The following is a 22592-nucleotide window of genomic DNA, read 5'->3' on the forward strand; positions in this document are numbered from 1 at the left end:
GCCCCTGTTGAGAACAGCATTGCTTTTCACCCAGAGTTGAAATACAGAGTCCTCATTTTTCTCACAGGCTTCTGAGACTGTACATGATGTGGTCTTGGGGGCTTCATCATCTTCATTTCCTGCCACTTCGCTATCACCTTCTCAACTTATCTCTCTTCATTTTTTTAAATAGCTCTTGTAACATAGATGTCCATATGTCTCTCCCAATATAATATGTCTCTTATGTGCAGGGGCTTGATCTGTTTTGTTGACCTTTGTATGACTATAATGAATATTTGTTGAATTGAGTTAAATTTGATTATGAAAAAAATTGTTAATGTTGTTGTTAATGCTGTTGATTGTTAAACAATGAAAAGAATCGCTGACGTCTCATAAGTGTGTGTGTTTTTTTTCCTCCAATTCAGAAAACAAACCTCAGAGCAAGCCGATGCCCCTAGATATTGCGGTGATCATGTATACAAGTGGATCCACAGGACTTCCAAAGGGGGTCATGATCTCCCATAGTAACATCATTGCTGGGATAACTGGAATGGCAGAAAGGATTCCCGAACTGGGGTACGTCTTCATTACGAAATGTGGAGGAGTCCAGTATTTGGTATCTGTTATGGACAGTTGTGTCATCTAGTAGTATATGGTTAAATTAATCCTTCAGAATCTGTTTACAGTCAGCAGTTCTTCAAAAAAAGGACCTTAAAATTATGAAATAACAATTTCATAATTTTATAGTTGTGCAGTTTAAAATATAGTTTATAGGTAACATTCTTAATATTTACTTCTTACTTTAAAGCGCAAATTTTAACTGAGTTAAATGCCTTAAATTATTTTAATCAGTTGATGTTAACCTCTAGTCATTTTTTAATACCTAAATATATAATAAGTGAGCAAATTATATATCCAGTAAGTATTTATTGAGCTTCTGTATTTGGTTTTTCTTTGACTTTTATTTTTATGACACATTCTAGTAGTAGCAGGGGGGATGTGGGGTGTATTGGAATGGGGTGTAGCCCAGTGGAGGAAACCAGACGGGAATTTTTTTATGTGCACATGTGTATGCATACATCTTATTACATAAGGCATAAATTAATTCTCAGAACAAGAATCTCTTTTTGTAAAATTCCTGGTAGAAAGTTTTGGATTCTGTTTGAGATCTTCTGTTTGATAGCCTGTTAACTTTATTTTTTTAATTTTTAAAGTTTTTCTGATAGGCAAGAAATGGATTTATTAGCATAGGACACTTGTGAGAGATGCAAGAGGGCAGGCACGGAAGCTCTGCCCCCCCCCCCCCCCCCCCCCCGGTTTAAAGACTAGTTCCTCCTTGGAGGATTTCTCCCCCCTCCCCCAAGACCATATTTCTTCTGCCTCAGTGCTTTGCTTCTGCAGCACTTATAACTTGAAAGCATCTTTCAGTAGGACTGGAAACAAGAACCACTTCCTTACTGTCTGCCTCCTCAGTTGTAGGTTGAGCTGATACCCTAAGTGTCTGACACACACACGTGCGCGCACACACGCAAGGAGCCCATATTGACTCCCGAGGACCCTCCCATGTGCCTTTTCTTCCTCCTCTTGCAGTCACTCTCAGCAGAAACAGCACCTGACCATTGTTTCCTGTATCTGCCTTTCCTTTTAGGGAGAAGGATGTTTACATTGGATATTTGCCTTTGGCCCATGTTTTAGAATTAAGTGCTGAGCTTGTCTGTCTTTCTCATGGATGCCGCATTGGCTACTCTTCACCACAGACTTTAGCAGATCAGGTAATTAAATGTCCGTGTCTTGAGATACTAGAAAATCATAATTATCTTTAATACATTTTTTAGTCAGTATGACAATATGGTCTAAGGATGACAGTTAATCATGTACTACTTAGAATATGGGTGAATTAAATGATGAATTTGTAATGTGCTTTTTGATTTATGAGTTCCATTGGATTTTTAAAATAAGGATTATCTTACATGGATCACTTTGTTCTCTCTCTAGTCTTCAAAAATAAAAAAAGGAAGCAAAGGGGATGCGTCCATGTTGAAACCGACACTAATGGCAGCTGTTCCGGTAAGGATTGAACATTAATCCACAGTGAGTGCAAGAAAGTACCTGCAGAACGTAGATACTAGTAGAAAAGATACTGTCGAGAAGGTAGTTTATGTAGGATTTATTCCTTATTGATTTTATTGCCTTGAGCTCTACAGGAGTTATTTAGTCTTGTTTTACTTTTTTTTCTTATTTATTAAACACTAACTTAGTTTCAGCTTCCATATGATGTTACCAGCTCCTCTCCCTAAATGGTTTCTTGAGTAAATCATTTTTGTGATAGATGTTTGCTATTAGTAGAAACCTGAAGCCCAGCAGGAAATTGGAGGGAAGTTTTGAGATCATGTCCTTCTAAGCAAATCATATAATTACCTCCTGAGTCCTTAGGGAAAATCTGGACTAGACACCAAAAAAAGTGACAGAGAATTTGGCGCAACTTTGAAGCACTGTGTGTCTTAATTTAATACCAGTCATAGGGAGGGGCCTGGAAATAAGATCAGTAGAAATGGGATAGCAATGATTTTCTGTTCCCTTAATTTAAATTTTATATGCTTTCTGATTTTGTTTGAAAGTATTGGGAAGTATAATCAGATACCTGAGTGTTCACATCCAAGCACAGTTACATAGTTATTCCAAAATCAAATGTAAATGACCAGTAATTTTGGAGTTTCAGTGGGTATGTAGTTTCCTTAGTAGTATCTTTCTTTAAAATTTTAGTTAAATGTTCACTTAACTGTTAAATATCATTTAAAATTATAAAGAGAAACTATTTCAAGTCACTAGTGTATACTTCATAATAATAGTCCTAGCAAACAAAATGCAGTGCAGAAAAGGAAAATTTTCCTCGATGTAGCCTTAAAAATCAAACAAGCAGGAGTTCCCATTGTGGCGCAGTGGTTAACGAATCCAACTAGGAACCATGAGGTTGCGGGTTCGATCCCTGCCCTTGCTCAGTGGGTTAACGATCCGGTGTTGCCGTGAGCTGTGGTGTAGGTTGCAGACGTGGCTCGGATCCCGCGTTGCTGTGGCTCTGGCGTAGGCTGGCAGCTACAGCTCCAATTCGACCCCTAGCCTGGGAACCTCCATATGCCGCAGGAGCTTCCCAAAGAAATAGCAAAAAGACAAAAAAAAATAAATAAATAAATAATAAAAATAAAATGTTAAAAAAAAAAAAAATTCAAACAAGCAACCAAAATAACCCCATGGTCTCACTGTGAGGAAAGAATGTAATACTCTATATCTTTATAGGATAAAATTATGAGAATTTTAAAAAGCATAAAGTTGGTCATTTATTTAGTGAGTTTAGTTGTTAGTTCAGAATAAATAAGATAAAATAAGCAAAACAGTATAAAGAATCAGTAGTGGCATATTGCTGCCTTAGATTTTTAATATCCCCCCTTTTTTTTTTTACTACTATTAAAAATTACTTTGGCAAAAATATCATTTTTAAACTAATTGTTGCTTTATTTAAAAAATGTATTCTTGATAGAATATATCTTTTAAAATGCCTCTATTGATGGAAATAGTAATCTGATGTTAAGATTCTAAATAAAGCATCTGATAGCATTATCAACTGTATTAACTCATTTTTATATATCTAGGAAATCATGGATAGGATCTACAAAAATGTCATGAATAAAGTGAATGAAATGAGTAGTTTCCAACGCAATCTGTTTATTTTGGCATATAATTACAAAATGGAGCAGATTTCAAAAGGGTGTAGTACTCCGCTGTGTGATAGGTAAGTAAAGGCTCTCCTTCTCTTTGATGGTTTGATTGCTTTGTTCACACTAATAGTGCAATTGATTGAGATAGTTATAAGAAAAAAATGTATCTTAAAGAGTGAAAGGGATTCTAAGAAAAAACTCTCATCTTGAGTAAAAATATGAGCAATTAAAAAAAGATTGTAGAGGGAGGGAGTGGGGAGGGATCGGGAGCTTGGGATTATCAGACGCAATTTAGAATAGATTTACAAGGAGATCCTGCTGAGTAGCATTGAGAACTATGTCTAGATACTCATGTTGCAACAGAACAAAGGGTGGGGGGAAAAATGTAATGTATACATGTAAGGATAACTTGATCCCCTTGCTGTACGGTGGGAAAATAAAATTAAAAAAAAAAAGATTGCAATATTATTTGAAAGAAATTTTCACTAGAAGTCACACTGTATTAATAGTGTACTAATATTTTCTGTGGACACTTAATATGATTTTAATTATTTTGAGAAGCAATTTCTCTTTGAATGTGAATATAAAATGGCAGCCAAATATGATTAAATATTTTGTTTAAAGTGTTAGGTGAGTTTTACCACAGACTGTTGTTTTTTTTTTTTTTTTTGTAACACTAATACAGTAAGTAGATTTAATTATATAATAGTTTAGGAATTAGAAAATAAAAGTATGACATTCATATTTTTTTATGGGAATATTAGTATAGTTTTCAGATGTTTCACATTATTTAAAACTTCAGGTTTTTTTTTTCCTGTCTTTTCAGTGAGATATGTAACTACTTTTTGTGAGCCACACAGGAAGCCCGGGATATGTAACTACTTTTTAAAGCCTATTAATATGTATTTGAATGATTGCCTCCTGGTCTTTGCCTTTTTCAAAGATATTAAAGTACAAAGCAAAACTCTTCCCCCAATCAAGGTGGTAAGCAATATTTTAATTAGTGTTTTTTTCAGAAACCTTTCTTTCTTTCAGGGCTGCACGCACAGCGTGTGGCTATTTCTAGGCTAGGGGTCGAATTGGCGCTGCAGCTGCTGGCCTATGCCACAGCAGTGCAGAATCTGAGCTGCAGCTGTGACCTATGATGCAGCTTGCAGCAACACCAGATCCTTAATCAACTGAGTGAGGCCATGGATCAAACCCACATCCTCATGAACACTATGTCAGGTTCTTAACCCAGTGAGCCACAACGGGAACTCCTAAATGTAACTTGTATACATACTGGTGAGCCAAAAAAATCTGTGTAACTTGCTTTATTGTGGTGTTAACTTTCTTGTGGTGGTCTGGAGCTGAACTCCAAACGTCTTTGAGGTGTACCAGTGTAACACAAATGGGAGATTAGTCTAAATGATCTGGAAAATCCCATTCAGCTTTAAATTCTGTGATTAATCTTAGATTTTTTTTTTTAAGGTTTATTTTCCGGAAAGTTCGAAGCTTGCTGGGTGGAAATACTCGGCTTCTGTTATGTGGAGGTGCTCCACTTTCTGCAGCCACACAACGATTCATGAATATCTGTTTTTGCTGTCCCGTTGGTCAAGGATACGGACTCACTGAATCTTCTGGGGCTGGAACAATTACAGAAGGTTAGTGTTGTCCACAGAGTGGTGTGTCCAACAGAGGCTGGGCTACAACTCCAGGCATTTTTTGGTATGGGTTGGTTTTTTGTTTTTTTGTTTTTTGCAAATATATAGGAGAAGAAAAGTTAAAATATTCGTGTAAATTCCAAGTACTGTGATTGTTGATACCAGTTTTTAGGCTCTTATTAGATGTATCTAGTTGTCAATAATTCATCTAGAGGAGTTGTTCATGTTAAACTATGATATGTAGTATTAAAAACTACTTAGCATTCTGTGAAAGAAGTTTTAGTGACAAGCATTGGCTGTTTTGTATACACTTATCTTTTTACATCAGTTACTGAATTTCTTTTCATGTAGAAAAATTAATGTGTTTTGTTTAGTTGCTTATGTTTATTAAGGCTCACGTTCAGAAATGTTTATGGGGGAGTGGTCTGTATTAAATGCAGAGAGAAACTAGATTCAGGTCTAGAGAATGTAGTTTCCAGAGTTTATCATGGTGGTGTGGTTGAGGGGGCGATTGGGAGAACTCCCTGGTGCCACTTGCCCTTTCGTGGAAGAGAGTTACTGTGTTTTCCAATAGCAGAAAAAACTGTGCTTCTACTTGGTATTTTCTAGATACTGATAGACACTAAACTGCATAACTTTACATTTTCCCTTGTTTACTGTGAGTGCTTTTGTGCACCACTTATGCCAGGTTTATCACGCATTACTTCTGTATTTTCCTATCTTCAGTTGTCTTCTCTATACTTCGTGTATTTTTGGAAGCTGCTTCTAAGTCTTGTTTTGCAGGAAGGAAATAAGCAATCTTAAAAAAGCATGCCTATTCGATTACTGAGGAATCTTAATTTCTTCTGTTTTTAAGGTTTCCATTGGATATGATTAATCAGTTACAATTTATGTTGTAACTAAAATATTCTGTCAAGGAGTTCCCATTGTGGTGCAGCAGAAACGAATCTGACTAGTAACAATGAGGTTGCAGGTTCAATCCCTGGCCTCTCCCAGTGTGTTAAGGATCTGGCATTGCTGTGGCTGTGGCATGGGCTGGGAGCTGTAGCTCCAATTTGACCCCTAGCCTGGGAACCTCCATATGCCATGGGTATGGCCTTAAAAAAGCAAAAATAGATAAGTAAAATGAAATAAAATAAAATATTTTGTAAAATATTAAATTTGAGCCTTTTATTTCTTTTTCTTTTTTTGCTTTTTAGGGCTGCACCTGCAGCATATGGAGGTTTCCAGGCTAAGGGTCGAATTGGAGCTGTAGCTGCTGGCCTATGCCACAGCCACAGCAACACGACATCCAAGCCGTGTTTGCGACCTATACCACAGCTCTTGGAGTTTCCCAGATCCTTAACTCACTGAGCAAGGCCAAGGATCGAACCTGTGTCCTCATGGATGCTAGACAAATTCGATAACTGCTGAGCTGCAGTGGGAACTCCTGAACCTTTTATTTCTGATATTTGAGTTACCTTTGAAGAAGAAACCTAATGCAGTAGTAATTCTTAATGGTGGGTTCTTTTCCCAGATCCTCAAAAGTTAATAATCTTAATTCATAGCCTAGTCTCTGAACTCTTACTGTGCATAATCCGATGTGGGGGAGGCATCAGAGGTTTCACTTTGTAATAGTGACATGAGGGAGAAGATTGGGTTATTGTACTATATATAGAGGTAGAGGTATATATTGTACTTGGAAAAGAAGAGGTTATTGTACTGTAAATCTGTTTAGTTTTATAAGAAAATGGAATTGGTGTAAACCATTGTGCTCCTTTATTCTTTGTGATAGGGAAGGCAACTTCAACTAGCAGCTACTTAGATAAGTAAAGTGAGCCCTGGTGTAGGAAAAGGTGATGAGTAAAGAATGGGGGTATTGGGGGGAACTATAGCAGGTTTGCTCCCTCCTTGAGGGGCCATAGTTGTTGCCCCGTGCTAGAAATGTGGGCTCATTGTTCTTGGAGATTCCTTGCTTATACGTAAAACATCTTGACTTTTAAATCTCTATAGCCAATTCATATTAAAAAATAGAACAGAATACCTCAGTGTGGACCACACCGTCTGGTTCACCAGTGTGCAGCTTCTGCTTTTAAGGATTTTCTAGGGAATATCTAAGCTTTGGGATAAATCATTGTTTTTTGGTATTTAGAAAATGAAGCAATTTATTAACTACTGTAATCAGATACTTTTTTTTGTTTGCCTCTTAGTGTGGGACTACAATACTGGCAGAGTGGGAGCACCATTAGTTTGCTGTGAAATCAAATTAAAGAACTGGGAAGAAGGTAACAATCTAGTTTAACTACAGAGCATTTATTTGTACGATGTTAAACTTTAAAATTAGAATTGTGCTTCATTTCCTTCCTTAGAATATAAAATCACCCTCAAGTGCTTACTTTTGTCCTTTATAATAGAAATACATTATCTAGAGCTATATGACTGCATTTATTTGGTTGTCTCAAAGATGATTTTTGAAGAATTGTGATCGTTTCTGTTTTGCTTATTTTATTACATAAATGTAAGTAAGAATTATGAGGAAAGCTTGAGAAATGTACTAAATTATGCCCATAACTTATAAGTGATCATAACTTTATTTTGTAGAATCAAGATCATAAAATTTATTCTCTGAAATTGAAGATTTTTACCTGTTTTTCTCTTTTTTCTTTCTCTTCTCTGAGGGCTTAAACCTAAAATTATCAGAAGGAAATTTTCACTATAATTCTATAAAAATCTATTGCTCATGCCATTTAAATATTTGGCACTTTTGTTTTTTTATTTTTATTTTTTGTTTTTTTAAGGGCCACACCATGGCATATGGAGGTTCCCTGGCTAGGGGTTCAGTTGGAGCTGTAGCTGCCGGGCCTACGCCATAGCCACAGCAACGTGGAACTGAGCTGTGTCTGTGACCTACACCACAGCTCACAGCAACGCTGGAGCCTTAAACCACTGAGCAAGGGCAAGGATCGAACTTGGGTCTTCATGGATGCTAGTCAGTTTGTTTCTCCTGAGCCACAATGGGAACTCTAATACTTGGCACTTTTAAAAATTAAAAGTAATGCTATTAACATGTACATATTATCTGTGATTTGTTTGGGTGCACTTTCTTTTATACAAAGAGATTTTAAGGCCTGGGTGTCATTTTTCACCTGTCTTTTAGCAGAACCAGTGAAAATGTTTAATAACCTTTAACTTAGAACCATTCTGAAATTATCTCTAAGGAATAAATCCTCTAAATATATAGTAATTTGATTTATATATTCTCACTAAATGCATGAGTTAATTCTTTTATCAGTTAATTAGTATCATATTTCAGAATTTCTACAGAATTCTTAAAGGAATTAACCTGTAGAATATACATATAATTATTTCATACTTTTGATGCTGGATGTTTGGGTTCAATTTTTTTCTTGGAATAGTAGTTTAAAAACAGAAGTGTTTATGGTTAAGCAACTGAAAATTTGCAACTGGTTTTGTCTTTGAACTTTGTTCATAGTGTCTGCTTTACTTCCTTTGGGAAACCCCAATTGGATCAAAATCAGATGTCTTTATTAGAAACTAATAGTTTCAAATATTCATTTGATGGATGTAGGGAAAAAACATTGAATTGACTATACATTATTCTATTAGGTGGATACTTCAATACTGATAAACCACATCCCAGGGGCGAAATTCTTATTGGTGGCCAAAATGTGACAATGGGATACTACAAAAATGAAGCAAAAACAAAAGCTGATTTCTTTGAAGATGAAAATGGACAGAGGTGGCTTTGTACTGGAGATATTGGAGAGTTTGACCCTGATGGTTGTTTAAAGATTATTGGTGAGTCAGCTCATACTCCTTTTTTTTAAGTGGATGCTTCTGAAATAACTTTTCAAAAGAGACTGTATATTTAGAGACGCTGTTTAATAACAGAAGAATTCATCTTTATGTGATGGTGTGGTCTCTGTTGCATCATCCTTAGAAAATAAAAATTTATACTAGAGACTGTGGAATTTAAGGCTTGACATACTGTGAGGTCTTAAAATCTGTTCAGTAGCAGTGGTATTCTTAATTACTATTAGATAATCCTTAAAAAGTCCAGTTCTTAATAGGGAATATTCATTTTTATGAATCCTTTGATATCTAGAGGTATTGGGCTGTCTCCTGTGAGAATTAAGGAAGGCCTGACAGCTCTGTCTTAGGACCCATAGGGTCAAAAAATACCTTCCCTGCTTCTCCCCCTAGGTTCTTTCCCTCAGTTAATGGCATTTCTAGCCCAGTCGTGCCATCTAGATACTGGGAGGAGATGAGGGCCTCTTCAGCTGCTAGCTCCCCATGTCTAACCCATATCCCACTGTTTTACCTTATGAAATGTGCCTCAAGGTCATTCCCGTCTGTATGTCCCTCTTTCTGTGATTATAGGTGAGACCTGCGCTTTCTGTCACCCTATTACAAGAAGTTCTTTTTTGTTGCCATGCTTATCCCCACTAAATGCACCTGCTCATTGCTACCACATGATTACTCAATGCCTAAATCACTGGGCTGCTTTCCTGCTGAAAACCTTTTAGTGGCTCCCAGAGGCTCAGTTCATGGTGCTCTGTTAGGTGGCCCTGTTCGCCCTGCTACCTCCATCTCCATTGCTTCCTCCTTTTTTATACTGCAGTACTTCCATACCTCTGTTCTCTGCCAGTGCTGTTCCACTTGGCTACTGCTCTGTCTTCCCTTAAGACTCAGCTCAGACCTCACTTGTAGAAATTCTTTCAGAATCAGCAGGTTGGAGAGTCTTAACACTTAGCACTACCGTATTATATTGAAGCGATATTTTTTTTTCCCCTCCTGGGTCTCTCCAGATAGAATGTGAGCTTTCAGATTGGGCATTGAGTATATGTTCTGGATTAATGTATACCAGGAACATAATCTATTCAGCAGAGCATAACCTAAGGCCCTGATGATGGGGCCCTTAATCAGAAGCTAATTTTTTCAAAAGAGTATATTTAGTAGTACAGAAATTAGGGCCTGATTTTGTTATGTGTTTTTAATTTTAGCATAACTATTATAATGAACTTAATTGATAACAAATGACTTGAGGAATGGCCAATATTTATATGTATTAAAGGTGTATTAATATTATCCTCCAATGCACCCCACCCCCCCCGGCCTTGTTTTGCACAGATCGTAAAAAGGACCTTGTAAAACTACAGGCGGGAGAATATGTTTCTCTTGGGAAAGTTGAGGCAGCTTTGAAGAATCTTCCACTAATAGATAACATTTGTGCATATGCAAACAGGTAAGAAAGTAGAATTCTTGCTATTTTACTTAAAACATTTGGTGTGCTGTTGGCATTTCCTTCCTGTATGGGCCTTCTTTGTAAAATTATACCAAGAACTCTTTCTTCTTATCTGTTATCTCTGGGAATGACCTCTTCTCATTAGCCAGTAGCTGATTCTTTCCTTGCAAGTCTTCCTCGTCTTATCTTTCTCTGTCCCTCTTTTCTGTTTTACATCTCACTGCAGTGTCCTGTGTGACAGGGAGGTGAAGAAAATAAAATCTTCTTCCCTGCTGCTTTGTCCTTAGATACCTGTTCTGTCCTTCTGCACAGGGAAGCTTCCCATAGCCAGTCCAGAGGAGAGGGGAGTAAAGAAGGAAGTTGGGGGTGGGGTCAGTGAGCATCGCTCTGCTCGGTTCTTACTGCCCTCCTGTAAATTTGAACCTGCTTATTAGCACGTTACCTAGAACTTAGGGCTTCCTTTCCTCCTTAAGCTACATTATTAACACATAGCATCTCTAGCCCATGATGATATAGAGGCAGCTGGGAAGGAGAGTTTAAAGTTACAGTCTCAGAAATGCATTATTGGGAAATGTGCTGGAATTTCTGATTGGTACTTTGATTATTTTTTTCCATAACAGTATTGCATGTGGCAAATATTCTCCATTGTTAATGATTGGATATTTTGTGGCCAGCCTAGGAACCTTACTATAGAAGTTGACTTAATACTTATTATGGAGGAAAAAAATCGTATACTACAAGAACCATTTTAAAAATAGAATTTGAGGTACAGCCCATGTTAAAGATTTACTACATTGATTTATAAATGATTCTGACCTTTGTTCGTCATGAAGTATTTTCTTTAGTGATGCTATAGTTCTGGATTTTCTTGTGTGATATTCACCAGAACCATTCTTCTCCTTCTGATATTGCTGCCATTTCTTCAGGTTGCTGCCTACGGTGGGCCTACTCAGAGTCCCTCTCGAACACAAATTCTCATAACAAAAGAAGAAATATACACCATCACAGTATTTCGATTTGCTGCCAAATTTTTTTAGGAATAGTTTTGTTTACATTAGCTTTTATTTTTGTTTAGCCTATTGGTATGACTTGTTGATTTTTTTTAAAAGATAGATTTTCTAACTTTGTCATTTTCTTTTAAAAACATAATTTATGATAGTTATACGTAGTTGAAATTTATCATAAAATGTCAGATTAAGGTTTATTTAGCAATGACTTCTGCCAAAGCATCGGAATGTGTTATGAACCAGACAGTAAAAGTGCCTGTTGTGTGAACTAAGTGCGGCTGTACCAAATATACCTCATGCATTTTCTTTAACATAGTAAATGTCAGTGTAATTAGAAACTGCAGTTAACATGATGTGCCATTTAGAGCCTTAGCTAAGTTATCCTTCATGTATTACAGTTACCATTCTTATGTCATTGGATTTGTTGTGCCAAATCAAAAGGAACTAACAGAACTAGCACGAAAGAAAGGACTTACAGGGACTTGGGAGGAGCTGTGTAACAGTCGTGAAATGGAAAATGAGGTACTTAAAGTGCTTTCTGAAGCTGCTATTTCAGGTGAGTATGTGTTCAACTGATTCTAAGAACTGAGATGGGAAGAGAGTACTTAAAATGTATTTATCCTGTGGTGTTACAAGGGCTTAGGTTGCATTTCCTGCTTAGAAACCAATCATATTTTCCTACCATTAGTAGGGAGAGGACCATGCTTATCTTCGCCCCATTCAGGCCCTCTAGGGACACCCACATCATCATCGCCCACCACTGGTGCTTGTATCAGAAGATTCTCTTGTCGAAAGCTTCTGTTTTCTGGGTTGTCCCCTTTTCCACTCGTCTCAGCTGTTTCCAAGGCCCTGCTCAGCTTCCTGGACACCACAGCCTACAGTGAACATCCAGGACTCTTTTCTGCACTATTGATGTGCTGCTAGGTTGTTATCATATGTCCTTTATCCGCCCTCCCCCTGCCCCCCTTTTTGTGTGTGTGTATTGGGGGATGGGTGCAAAGAGTCCAGATTAGTGTTGTTGGTTTCATGAAAACAGTTATACCTCTGAGTTATCAGCGTTAAGTATAATAGCAGTATGTGTTTTTATTCTCCTTTGATATGTTATTCAAGATTATGAAATATCTAAATTGCATTTAATCCGATGAAATCATTCTGATCCTTTATTTCTGTGACGATTATGTTTTGTAGTATGCCAGCTTGAAGGTAATTTTCAATGTTTCTAAGTAACTTAAAAACCTTGGACTGATGCTAAACTTAAAAACCTTGGACTGATGCTAAATTGAGTTAATTAATGGATATTATATTAGAAAGCCTACATATCTTTATGCATAGTTGATGGAATATTGAAGCAAGGTGGAATACTGAAACGATAATTAAGCATAATTTAAAATTTATATACGTTTGCTTTTTTAAAATGTTATGTATATTTTAACAGCTTCAAGATACAATTCACAATCATACAACTCACCCATTTAATGTACAACTCAGTTGGTTTTAGTATATTTACAGAATTGTACAGCTGTCACCACTGTCAGTTTTAGAACACTGTCGTCATCCCAAAAAGAAGTGCTGTATCCATTAGCTGTCACTCCTCATCATACCTCAGACCTCCTAGTGCTTGGGAACCACTAATCTATCTCTCCGTTTCTATGGATTTGCCTGTTCTGGAGATTTTATATAAGTAGAATCGTATTTTTTTTTATGACTTTTTTTTTCCTTAGCATGTATGCATGTTTTCTTGTTGGAGCACGTATAAACACTTCATTCCCTTTTATTGCCAAATAGTATTTTGTTATCTATTCATCGATTGATGGACACCTGGGTTGTTTCCACTTTCAGTTGCTAATTAATAATGCTGCTCTGAACATTTACATACAAGTTTTATGTTTTTTGGGGGTTCTTCTTTTCTTTTCTTTTTTTTTTTTTTTTGTTGTTGTTTTGTTTTAGGGCCATACCTGTGGCATATGAAAGTTACCAGGCTAGGGGTTGAATTGGATCTGTAGCTGCTGGCCTATGCCACAGCCACAGCATCACCAGATCTGAGCTGCATTTGCAACCAAAGCCAAAGTTCACGGTGACACCAGATCCTTAATCCACTGAGCAGGGCCAAGGATCTAACCTGTCCTCACGGATGCAAGTCGGATTTGTTACTACTAAGCCATGACGGGAACTCCTCTTTGCCCATTTTTGAAGTGAGGTTATTTGTCTTTTATTATTGAATTGTATGAGTTCTTTATATATACTACATTTAAGTCCATTGTCAGATAAGTGCTTTGTAAATATTTTCTACCATTCTTTAGGTTGTGTTTTTACTTTCTTGATAGTATCTCTTTTGAAACACAGCAGTTTTAATTTTTATTTCTTTTTGTTGCTGTGCTTTTTCTTGTCACATCTAAGAAACTGTTGCCTAATCCAAGTCACAAAGAAATAGCCCTATTCTAAGAGTTTTATAGTTTTAGCTCTTATATTTGGGCCCTTAAGCCATTTTGAGTTAATTTTTATACATGATGTGAAGAAGGGATGCAGCTTCATTTTTAAGCAAAATCTATACAAGGTTTACACCAGAGATACAGAATCAGTAGGTTAACTATATTAACTTATTGCTAGGAATTGGTTTGCATAATTATTGGGGATTGGCTTGACAAAAGTTGGAAATCTGTAGGGCAGACTATTGAGAGGGTGGACTGAAACTCTTAGGCACGAGCTAAAGCACCTGTCCACAGGCGGAGCTGCTTCTGATTTGGGGAAGCCTTAGTTCTGCTCCCATGGCCTTTCAGCTGAGTTAATATCTGCAAAGCACTTTGAGAGCAACACCTAGATTAGTGTTTACTTGAAGAACTGGGACTAGCACAGACAATACGTAAAACTGACCGTCACAGTCCACCCGTTGTCAGTTTGGCACCCACTCATGTTTCCTCAAGCCATAGTTAATTTCCAAGTAAAAACGTTAACAAAGTCAGACTATCACTAATATACATCTGTCCTGCATACACCTGAAAGACATGAGCCTTTTCGCAGAAGAGGATACACCCCTTGAGTGCTTGTTACTCTTCCCCTCTGATATCCTGTACCTTAAATACTGTGATATAAAGTTAGCTTATTCATGCATATTATGATAGTAGGAAGGAAGAAAATGAAAATATTTGCTTAACGTATATACAAACATATTCACAAAATAAGGAAGAAATCCTCATAATTATTACAGTCCTCATTTCTCCAATTGCTCATATTGATTATATGATCGTTTGGAGAAGTACAGTTTATTTTTCTAAAACCTAGCCTAGATGATATCACTGTGCATCCATCTGGTCATAGAGTGTAATGCTGAGCATTTAAAACCTCAGGTTTTCCAGTGCTTGCTTGTGAGTCTTCCCCATGTCTCAGTAGTATCACACTCATGTCCCTTAGGTGCTCTGGTCCCTGCCTTACTGCGTTTCCCTCTTGGAAACCACTCCTGAAATATTTTTAATTTTCGAAGACTAAAACCTTGTTTTCTATCTCTCTCTCTTTTTTTTTTTTTTCTTTTTAGGGCTGCATTTGTGGCATATGGAGGGTCCCACTCTAGGGGTCAAATCAGAGCTGTAGCTGTCAACCTATGCCACAGCCAGAGCAACGGAGGATTCAGGCCGAGTCTGCGACTACACCACAGCTTACTCCAATACTGGATCCTTAACCCACTGAGCAAGGCCAGGAATCGAACCCGCAACCTCACCGTTCCTAGTTGGATTCATTTCCGCTGCCTCACAATGGGAACTCCCTGTTTTCTATCTCTTTATTTTCACATGTTAGAGTAAATATATCACTTTTGTTCTCAAGGCACTTACATCTTTAAATTAGTGTTTTGTGTGTGTGTGTGTGTACACACATATATATTATGGATAGGTGTTTACCTATTTCCTGATAGTATTCAGTTGAGAGCAGAAACTATTCATTTTTGTATTTTTAAAGAATGATTGTTAAAGCACTTTACACAGTAACTTTTTTCCAGTTAACATTTGTTAAGTGAGTACTGGAAAAATAAATCAGTCTTGCTAACGAAATATGTTTCTCAAGACTGCATCTCTCTTCCCACCTTCTCGTCATCCCTCCATTATTGAGGATCTTACTGGGTATCAAACAGCATCTCAGGAAGATGGTAGTGAGCAAACATCCTTCCTCATAGCTTACAGGGAATATCCTGGTTCGGTGACAAGATTGTCTTTAAACTTGATATGATATCATTCTTTAGTTTCTAAACTGGTTTTTACAATAAATTGAAAGAAAACAAATAGGTGTAAAGTAAAAGTGACATTTCCTTTTCCTTAATCCTGCATGTTATCCCCTAGAGGTGTATGTAGTTTAGTTTGGTGTGTATTTTTGTCCTACACATTTAGTTCATAAAAATAAGTTTATCTAGTATTAAAAAATAAAATTTAAAAAAATCTAACAGTATATTGTAATTATCTTTACACGTACCCAATAGATCTAACTCTATTTATTTTAATCTTTTTAGTTTTTATTTTATTTTTTATGGCCTCACTCATGGCATATGGAAGTTCCCGGCCACAGATTGAATCTGAGCTGTAGCTGTGACCTACCCCACAGCTGTGGCAATTCTGGATCCTTTAGCACACTGTGCCAGGTGGGGGATTGAACCCACACCTCCTCAGTGACCTGAGCCACTGCTGTCAGATTCTTAACGCATGGCACCACTGCAGGAACTCCAAACTCATTTTTTCTTCTTATTATTTTGTACTTATTTATTTTTTGGCTGCACTGTGGCATGTGGAAGTTCCCACATTGAATCTGTGCCACAGCAGTGACCCAAGCTACTACAGTGACAATTCTGGATCCTTAACCCACTGTACCACAAGGGAACTCCTGACTCATTTTAAATGACTGAATTGTGTACATTTTATGCTTATATTGTAATTTCTCCAACCTCATTCTATTGAGGGACATGTAGATGTTCTAGAGCTTTTTGCCATCATAATTCTCATACATATCTATTCTTTACTTCCGGTACGCCTAAGGGATAGATTGATTCGAAGTGAGGTCTATCAACTGTTGGCTGTGCATTTTGATGGGTGCTCACAGACTGAGGAAGTTAAATTATTTGCTGAAAACTTTAATCAATTTTCATGGCTTTGCATTTACTTTTATTTTCTTTCTATTTTTTTCACCATCTCAGCAAGTCTGGAAAAGTTTGAAATTCCAGTAAAAATTCGTTTAAGCCCTGAACCGTGGACCCCTGAAACTGGTCTGGTGACAGATGCCTTCAAGCTGAAACGCAAAGAGCTTAAAACACATTACCAGGCGGACATTGAGCGAATGTATGGAAGGAAATAATTATTCTCTTTCAGCATCAGTTTGCTGCAGGGAGCTCAGATCAAATAGGAAAATACTTGAAATGCATGTCTCAAATTGTGAGGCAAACTCCATTCCTCCTGTTAAACCTAAACTGTTGTTTCTCATGACATCATCATTTTTAACTGACAGGATTAGTAAAATATTAAGACGGCAAACTTGTGTCTGTCTCTTCTTTCTTCCCCTCCTCCAAGTTACTTTACCACCTAGGACTGCACTTGTCAGCATGAAGACTTTTCCGAATCATATTGGGGGACAGTGATTTTAAAACCTCAAGTTTTTAAACATGATTTATATGTTCTGTATAATGTTCAGTTTGTAACTTTTTAAAGTTTGGATGTATAGAGGGATAAATAGGAAATATAAGAATTGGTTATTTGGGGGGCTTTTTTACTTACAGTATTTAAAAATGCAAGGGTATGGATGTGAAATTATGTAAATTTCATTCAAATGCTTATGAATCAAATCATTGTTGAACAAAAGATTTGTTGCTGTGTAATTATTGTCTTGTATGCATTTGAGAGAAATAAATATACCCATACTTACGTTTTAAGAAGTTGAGACCTTGTGAATATATGCCTGACAGTGTCTTCTTTATATATTTATTTTTGCTTAGAAAAAAAATGAAGTTTGGTTGGTGCTGCATGAAACAAAAGTAGCAGTAGAGGGTTATGGTCTCATAGTAAAGAAGAAAACACAGCAAGGGTAGCACCAGAGGATAACTGATCTCTAGTAGCCACCATCGAAATGTCCAGAGTCTTCAACTTTTAGAATTGGAAATAATTCTAAAAGGTAGGGTAGAATTTAAAAAAAAGGATGGAAAGTTATTCTTCATTTCATTGACCACACATACAATGAGTTGTCTATATTTGTGACACATTAGTTATGGAAAATTACTCTATCTCTTCTACTTTTAGTCTAGCTGTTTAGTCATATATCATTTCAAAAATAGGATTTTTTTTTCTTGGATTGTTTGCACTGAGTATTGTGTGTGTCTGTCAGTGTCTTTGTTTGTAGCTTATTAAAAAGGCACCTTATCCTTTTTACCATAAGCTTTCAACACTAGAAAATGAGAAATAATCTAGGATGCTTCTAAGAATAGCATTCTTACTATGATACATGAAAAGTTAACTTTATAATGAGGTGACTTAAGATTTAATTTACAGGTTTTTAATGTCAGTGTGGAAATTATTTGTGATTCTGAAAACATTGTATGATACATAGTCAATCTTTGCATATGTATTGCTTGTCTAAGTATTATCAAGAGTGATATTGTTCCAATTAAGATGTGTTCAGATTAGGATGTAAAAAAGTGATAGGTACCATGTTTTTCATGTCATATTAGTTATTTTCTTAATTACATCAGTTATTTTAGGCACCAAAAGGCAAAACAAGCGAGTAAAAAATATCCACGTAAAAAAATATGAACATAGATCTGCCCAGGCTAATGGGAGTGTTGAGGCCCTGGGACCTTATGGTTTTTGATCACATCACGAACACATCCTATTTGGAGATACTGCAATTTTCTTTTCTTGCTTTAAACTTGTTTTCTTGTATATATTTGTATTATGTTTGGAATGCTTTCTTGTCATAAATTTCACAGTTTGGAAAAACTGCCAAGAAGAAGCAAAAATAGGGAAAATTTAATGGACCCCTCTCTAAAAATGCTGTGATCTAAAAATTAAAGTCAGCTTGGGTGGAGAGAATGTGTTTCTGATGCTTTATCTTTAGAATAATTACTTGCTTTCAAATGAGGTTTGAAAAATATTTAGAAAAAAATGGTTCAGTGCCACAAAGGAGAAATATCAGTGTAATTGTGACTGAAATAGTGGCAGTTGAATGTGTAGCTTATCACTGATTCAGAGTAAAAGTTGTTCCTTTTCAAAAACATCTAACAAGGCTGGCTTAAAATCTGTACTTTGTCCCCTTTTCCTCATTTTTTAGTTTCCTTTCATTCCTGAAGTATCAGATGCCAGGTGTCAGATGCCACGGCAGAATTATGCAAATCCCTTTTGCATTAATTTCTGACCGAAGCCATCTTCAGTGACTTGAAAATATTATTATCCTTTCAAAAAATGTTAATTTTTTTTTGGGGGGGAGCCACCCAACAACTGTAATTTTATTAGAAAAAAAATACTGATTTTACCAGGAGATACTTGGAGGGAAACTCAGGAATTTCAAAATAAATTGCTAATGCTAATATATCTAAAAATAGACTATATATTCTAAAAGAATGTTTTCTGAGAACGATTTTTTTTTCTGGAAGGAAGCTCTCTGAAGAACTTTTGAATCTCTCTAGTAAGTCTTGCAGTTCACATCTGATAGATTGTGAATTGCCACCTCCATTCCTCCCGTCCTCTCCTCTCCCCATTATCCTCCTCCCCCAGCTGGTATTTCTTGGCTTAAACGCCTTTAAAAAGTTTTGACTGTGACCGGAACAAACCTGAAAGCATTACCTACTTCCTAAATACTATTTTAAGTCATGAATTTGATATCCATCATCTTTTAAAGCTTGTGGTTTTTTCAGCAATGTTTAAAGATAAACCTGGAATAACTTTGCTTCCAAGATACATAAGATTTTATAGTTTTTAAAGAATTACTCCCTGTGATACAACTTTAAAACTTAATCTCTGTGTGGCTTCTTTTGTAAGAAAAATGATGTACATCTGTGATGTTTTAAAGGGAGACACTTTTAAACAGTGTACATATCAGACCACACTGAATTGTCACGCACCCTTTCCATACTTGGTTACTCACTGTGAGTTCAATTTCAATGTATTCTTGGTTTATGCTGTTTCTGCTCAAGGGAGTGTGCATCAGAAGCAATATAGCTACACGGTTTGAACTGTTTTATTTGTAACTTGACATGAAGTTGGAAGAATAAAGATATGTTAAAAATTTCTGATATTAAAACTCAATATTTTGTTTTTCTAAAGAATGAAAAGCTCTCTCCATAAAAATTGAATATAATTGACAGTCCTGAAATACTTACTGAAAAAGGGGTTAGGGGAATTGTCTCTTCTTGGCCTAGCAATCCATTTGAAGGGAGATTTTGTTGGAGAAATTCTGTTCTTGGTCTACTCTTTTTCCTAGCATTCTGTACTCATTTGTCCTAAACCTCCCCGAGTTCTCTTTTCCTGTCTTCCCTTTGGGTTTTAACTGCACACGTGCTATCAGCTAAGTCAGTGGTGACAAAAGGTTTTCTGTGTAACAGTCACATAGCATGAATTCTTGAGTTAAAGTCAAATTTGGTATTAAAATTTGTGGGGTAGGAGTTCCCATCGTGGCTCAGCAGAAACAAATCCAACTAGTATCCATGAGAATGTGTGTTCGATCCCTGGTCTCACTCGGTGGGTTAAGGATCCAGCAGTTTCCGTGAGCTGTGGTGTAGGTCGCAGGTGTGGCTGTGGCTGTGGCTGGCACCTACAGCTCCTATTCAACCCCTTAGCCTGGGAACTTCAGTATCCTGCAGGTGCAGCACTAACCCCCGCCCCCCCCCAAAAAAAGGTGTGTGTGTGGAGTGAAAGCAATGTGGCAGCCGTGAACTATCTGGATTTTTGTGCCTACGTTCACTCTTGGGGCTGGGGGAGATGGCGGTCTGTCCTGCTGTCCTCTCTCAGACCAACCCCTCCCTGCCTTCAGCTATGGGCTGGTGTTTGTTTCTGACAATACTGACACACTAAAACTTTTTATAAACGTAGGTCTTTGTATGTCATTTTCTAACTATAACAAAACACCCGGCAGCTTCAGTGTTCTTTTGTATCAATTTAATAAGACTGTCATACCTCATTTCTCCATCATTGACTTTATTAAACATAGGTAGCTTAATATTTCTACCATGCCAAATACACCTATAATTGTAGGGTGAGGTAGGTAGGTCTCTATTATCATGGAAGGATTCTTCTGACATAACCATATAAGAACAGTAGACTATATATACACCTACATTTTATTACTTTTAAGTAATAAAAGCATGTTATCTTCAATCTGATTCCCTCCCAAACACTTGTGTGTCTCAGATTCCCTTCTCATCAGCCCAGGTGCAGGCATGTAGGCTACAAAGATGTGTCTGTTTAGAAGTTACCTTTGCCTCGATGCTTTGACATGGGACTGAATAGGTGTTCATTAACTTTGAGTTAAAGTGTAAATCTATAACAATGGATATAGGTCCACGTTTAATGTTGTGTTCAGACCTGAAAACGCTTTTCAGCAAACCCTTTCCCATCAGTGTTGTTGTTCTTTTTTTTTTTTTTAAACAGATACCTTAGAACACTGTTCACTGGTGGGATTCATTCAGAAATAGCTTCTCCCATTTGGTAATTCCTCATTAGATTAATCTTCAGTTTTTTGTGAAGAAAGTTTATTCTCCTGTGTAAGTTTTATGTTACGCAATAAAACAGGGTCTGAGGTTGAAGCCCCTTCTGCATCGGTTACCTTTATAGAGATAGTGTTTTTTCACACGAAGATCTTTCCGTGTTTGGTGCATCTACAGATCTCTTTCAGGAATGTGTCCTCTCCTGTTGAGAAAGGGATGAGTTACAGGTTTTCCAACACTGTCTACATGCACAGGGTTTCTTCACCCTAGTGTGAGTTCTTTGATGTCTAGTCAAGGGCAAGCTGCAAGTAAAGATTTCCCCACAGTGACTGCATTTGTGGAGTTTCTCCAATACCCATTTTTTGATGTTAACTAAAGGATAGATTATAGTTAAAGATTTTCCGACTTTCTTTACATTTGTAAAGGCGTTATTTTTTAATTTGAATAAGGGAGGGATGGTCCAAAGTATTGATATTTTACAATCACAGGATTTTGTACCTGACTTCCAGACCTCTTTACAGTTAAAGAGATTATTGACAATTATTGAAGACCCTAGAAGGGTTGTGTGGCTTACATCTATTGATTCTGAAATCATAATGATCTCTCTAAAGAGTGTGCTTTAGCATGAAACCTGTAGAATTTTAAAGTCATTCACTTTGGCTTTCCTAGGTGACCACTGTCATATTAAGATAGAAAGTTATAGGGGTTTAAAGGAAGGGGTGTTATGTGTGTAACCCCCTTTCTGCTGACTCCCAACTTCCCAGTGGGGGAAAAAATGTAGTTGCTCTAAGAATAGAGCTGTGAAATATTTGTTCTGTGATATTGCAAAGCCCCAAATTCTTCATCAAAATAGGAATGAAAAACTTGCCACTGTCTTGTCCAAAAAATTTGCTGCCCCAGGTTTCAAGATTTTGTTCATAAAAGCCTGTGGCTCCCATGCCCTTCCTAGCTGCCCTGCTTCGTCAACCTTCATGGCCATTGTCTAGACCTTGACATCCCCCCAAAGTACTCACTGTCTGAAATGGGGGAGCAGGAGGATGCTGAAGACAAAGGTCTGAGTGAGATCAGAGAATGGCTGTCATGAGAGCCTGGATGAGCGGGGGTCAGGCTGGGTTGGAAAGGATGGAGAGGGGCGGGAAGGTGCTGATGTATAAAACACCAGCCCTTAACAGTCCAGCAGCCTGTGCGCTGGGAGCCCCTGTCTGGAGCTGAGAGCTGGGCCTCATGTTCCCAGAGCCCCCCAGCCTACCGCACGCCCTCTCCCTTTGGGTGCTTCCCGGTGAGCCCAGGGCATGTTCGTTCCATTCCTCAGCCGCATTCTTGGCCTGCCTCCCAAAATAGCCC

General features: G+C 37.2%; 1 protein-coding gene across 4 annotated transcripts in view; it reads left to right on the plus strand.

The window, feature by feature from the left end:
• ACSL3 (acyl-CoA synthetase long-chain family member 3) overlaps positions 1-19831 on the plus strand; it is a 74970-nt gene extending 55139 nt beyond the window's left edge. For 3 of the 4 annotated variants that reach the window (XM_021074568.1, XM_021074566.1, XM_021074569.1), the window contains 10 exons: positions 405-555; positions 1628-1751; positions 1975-2046; positions 3627-3766; positions 5163-5335; positions 7525-7599; positions 8942-9133; positions 10466-10580; positions 11986-12143; positions 16758-19831. In XM_021074568.1, the coding sequence (XP_020930227.1) occupies positions 405-555; positions 1628-1751; positions 1975-2046; positions 3627-3766; positions 5163-5335; positions 7525-7599; positions 8942-9133; positions 10466-10580; positions 11986-12143; positions 16758-16915 (1358 nt within the window). In that variant the 3' untranslated portion in view covers positions 16916-19831. 4 annotated transcript variants of the gene reach the window in all.

The sequence above is a fragment of the Sus scrofa genome, chromosome 15 (genome assembly GCF_000003025.6).
Source record: "Sus scrofa isolate TJ Tabasco breed Duroc chromosome 15, Sscrofa11.1, whole genome shotgun sequence".
NCBI classification, from domain to species: Eukaryota; Metazoa; Chordata; class Mammalia; order Artiodactyla; family Suidae; genus Sus; species Sus scrofa.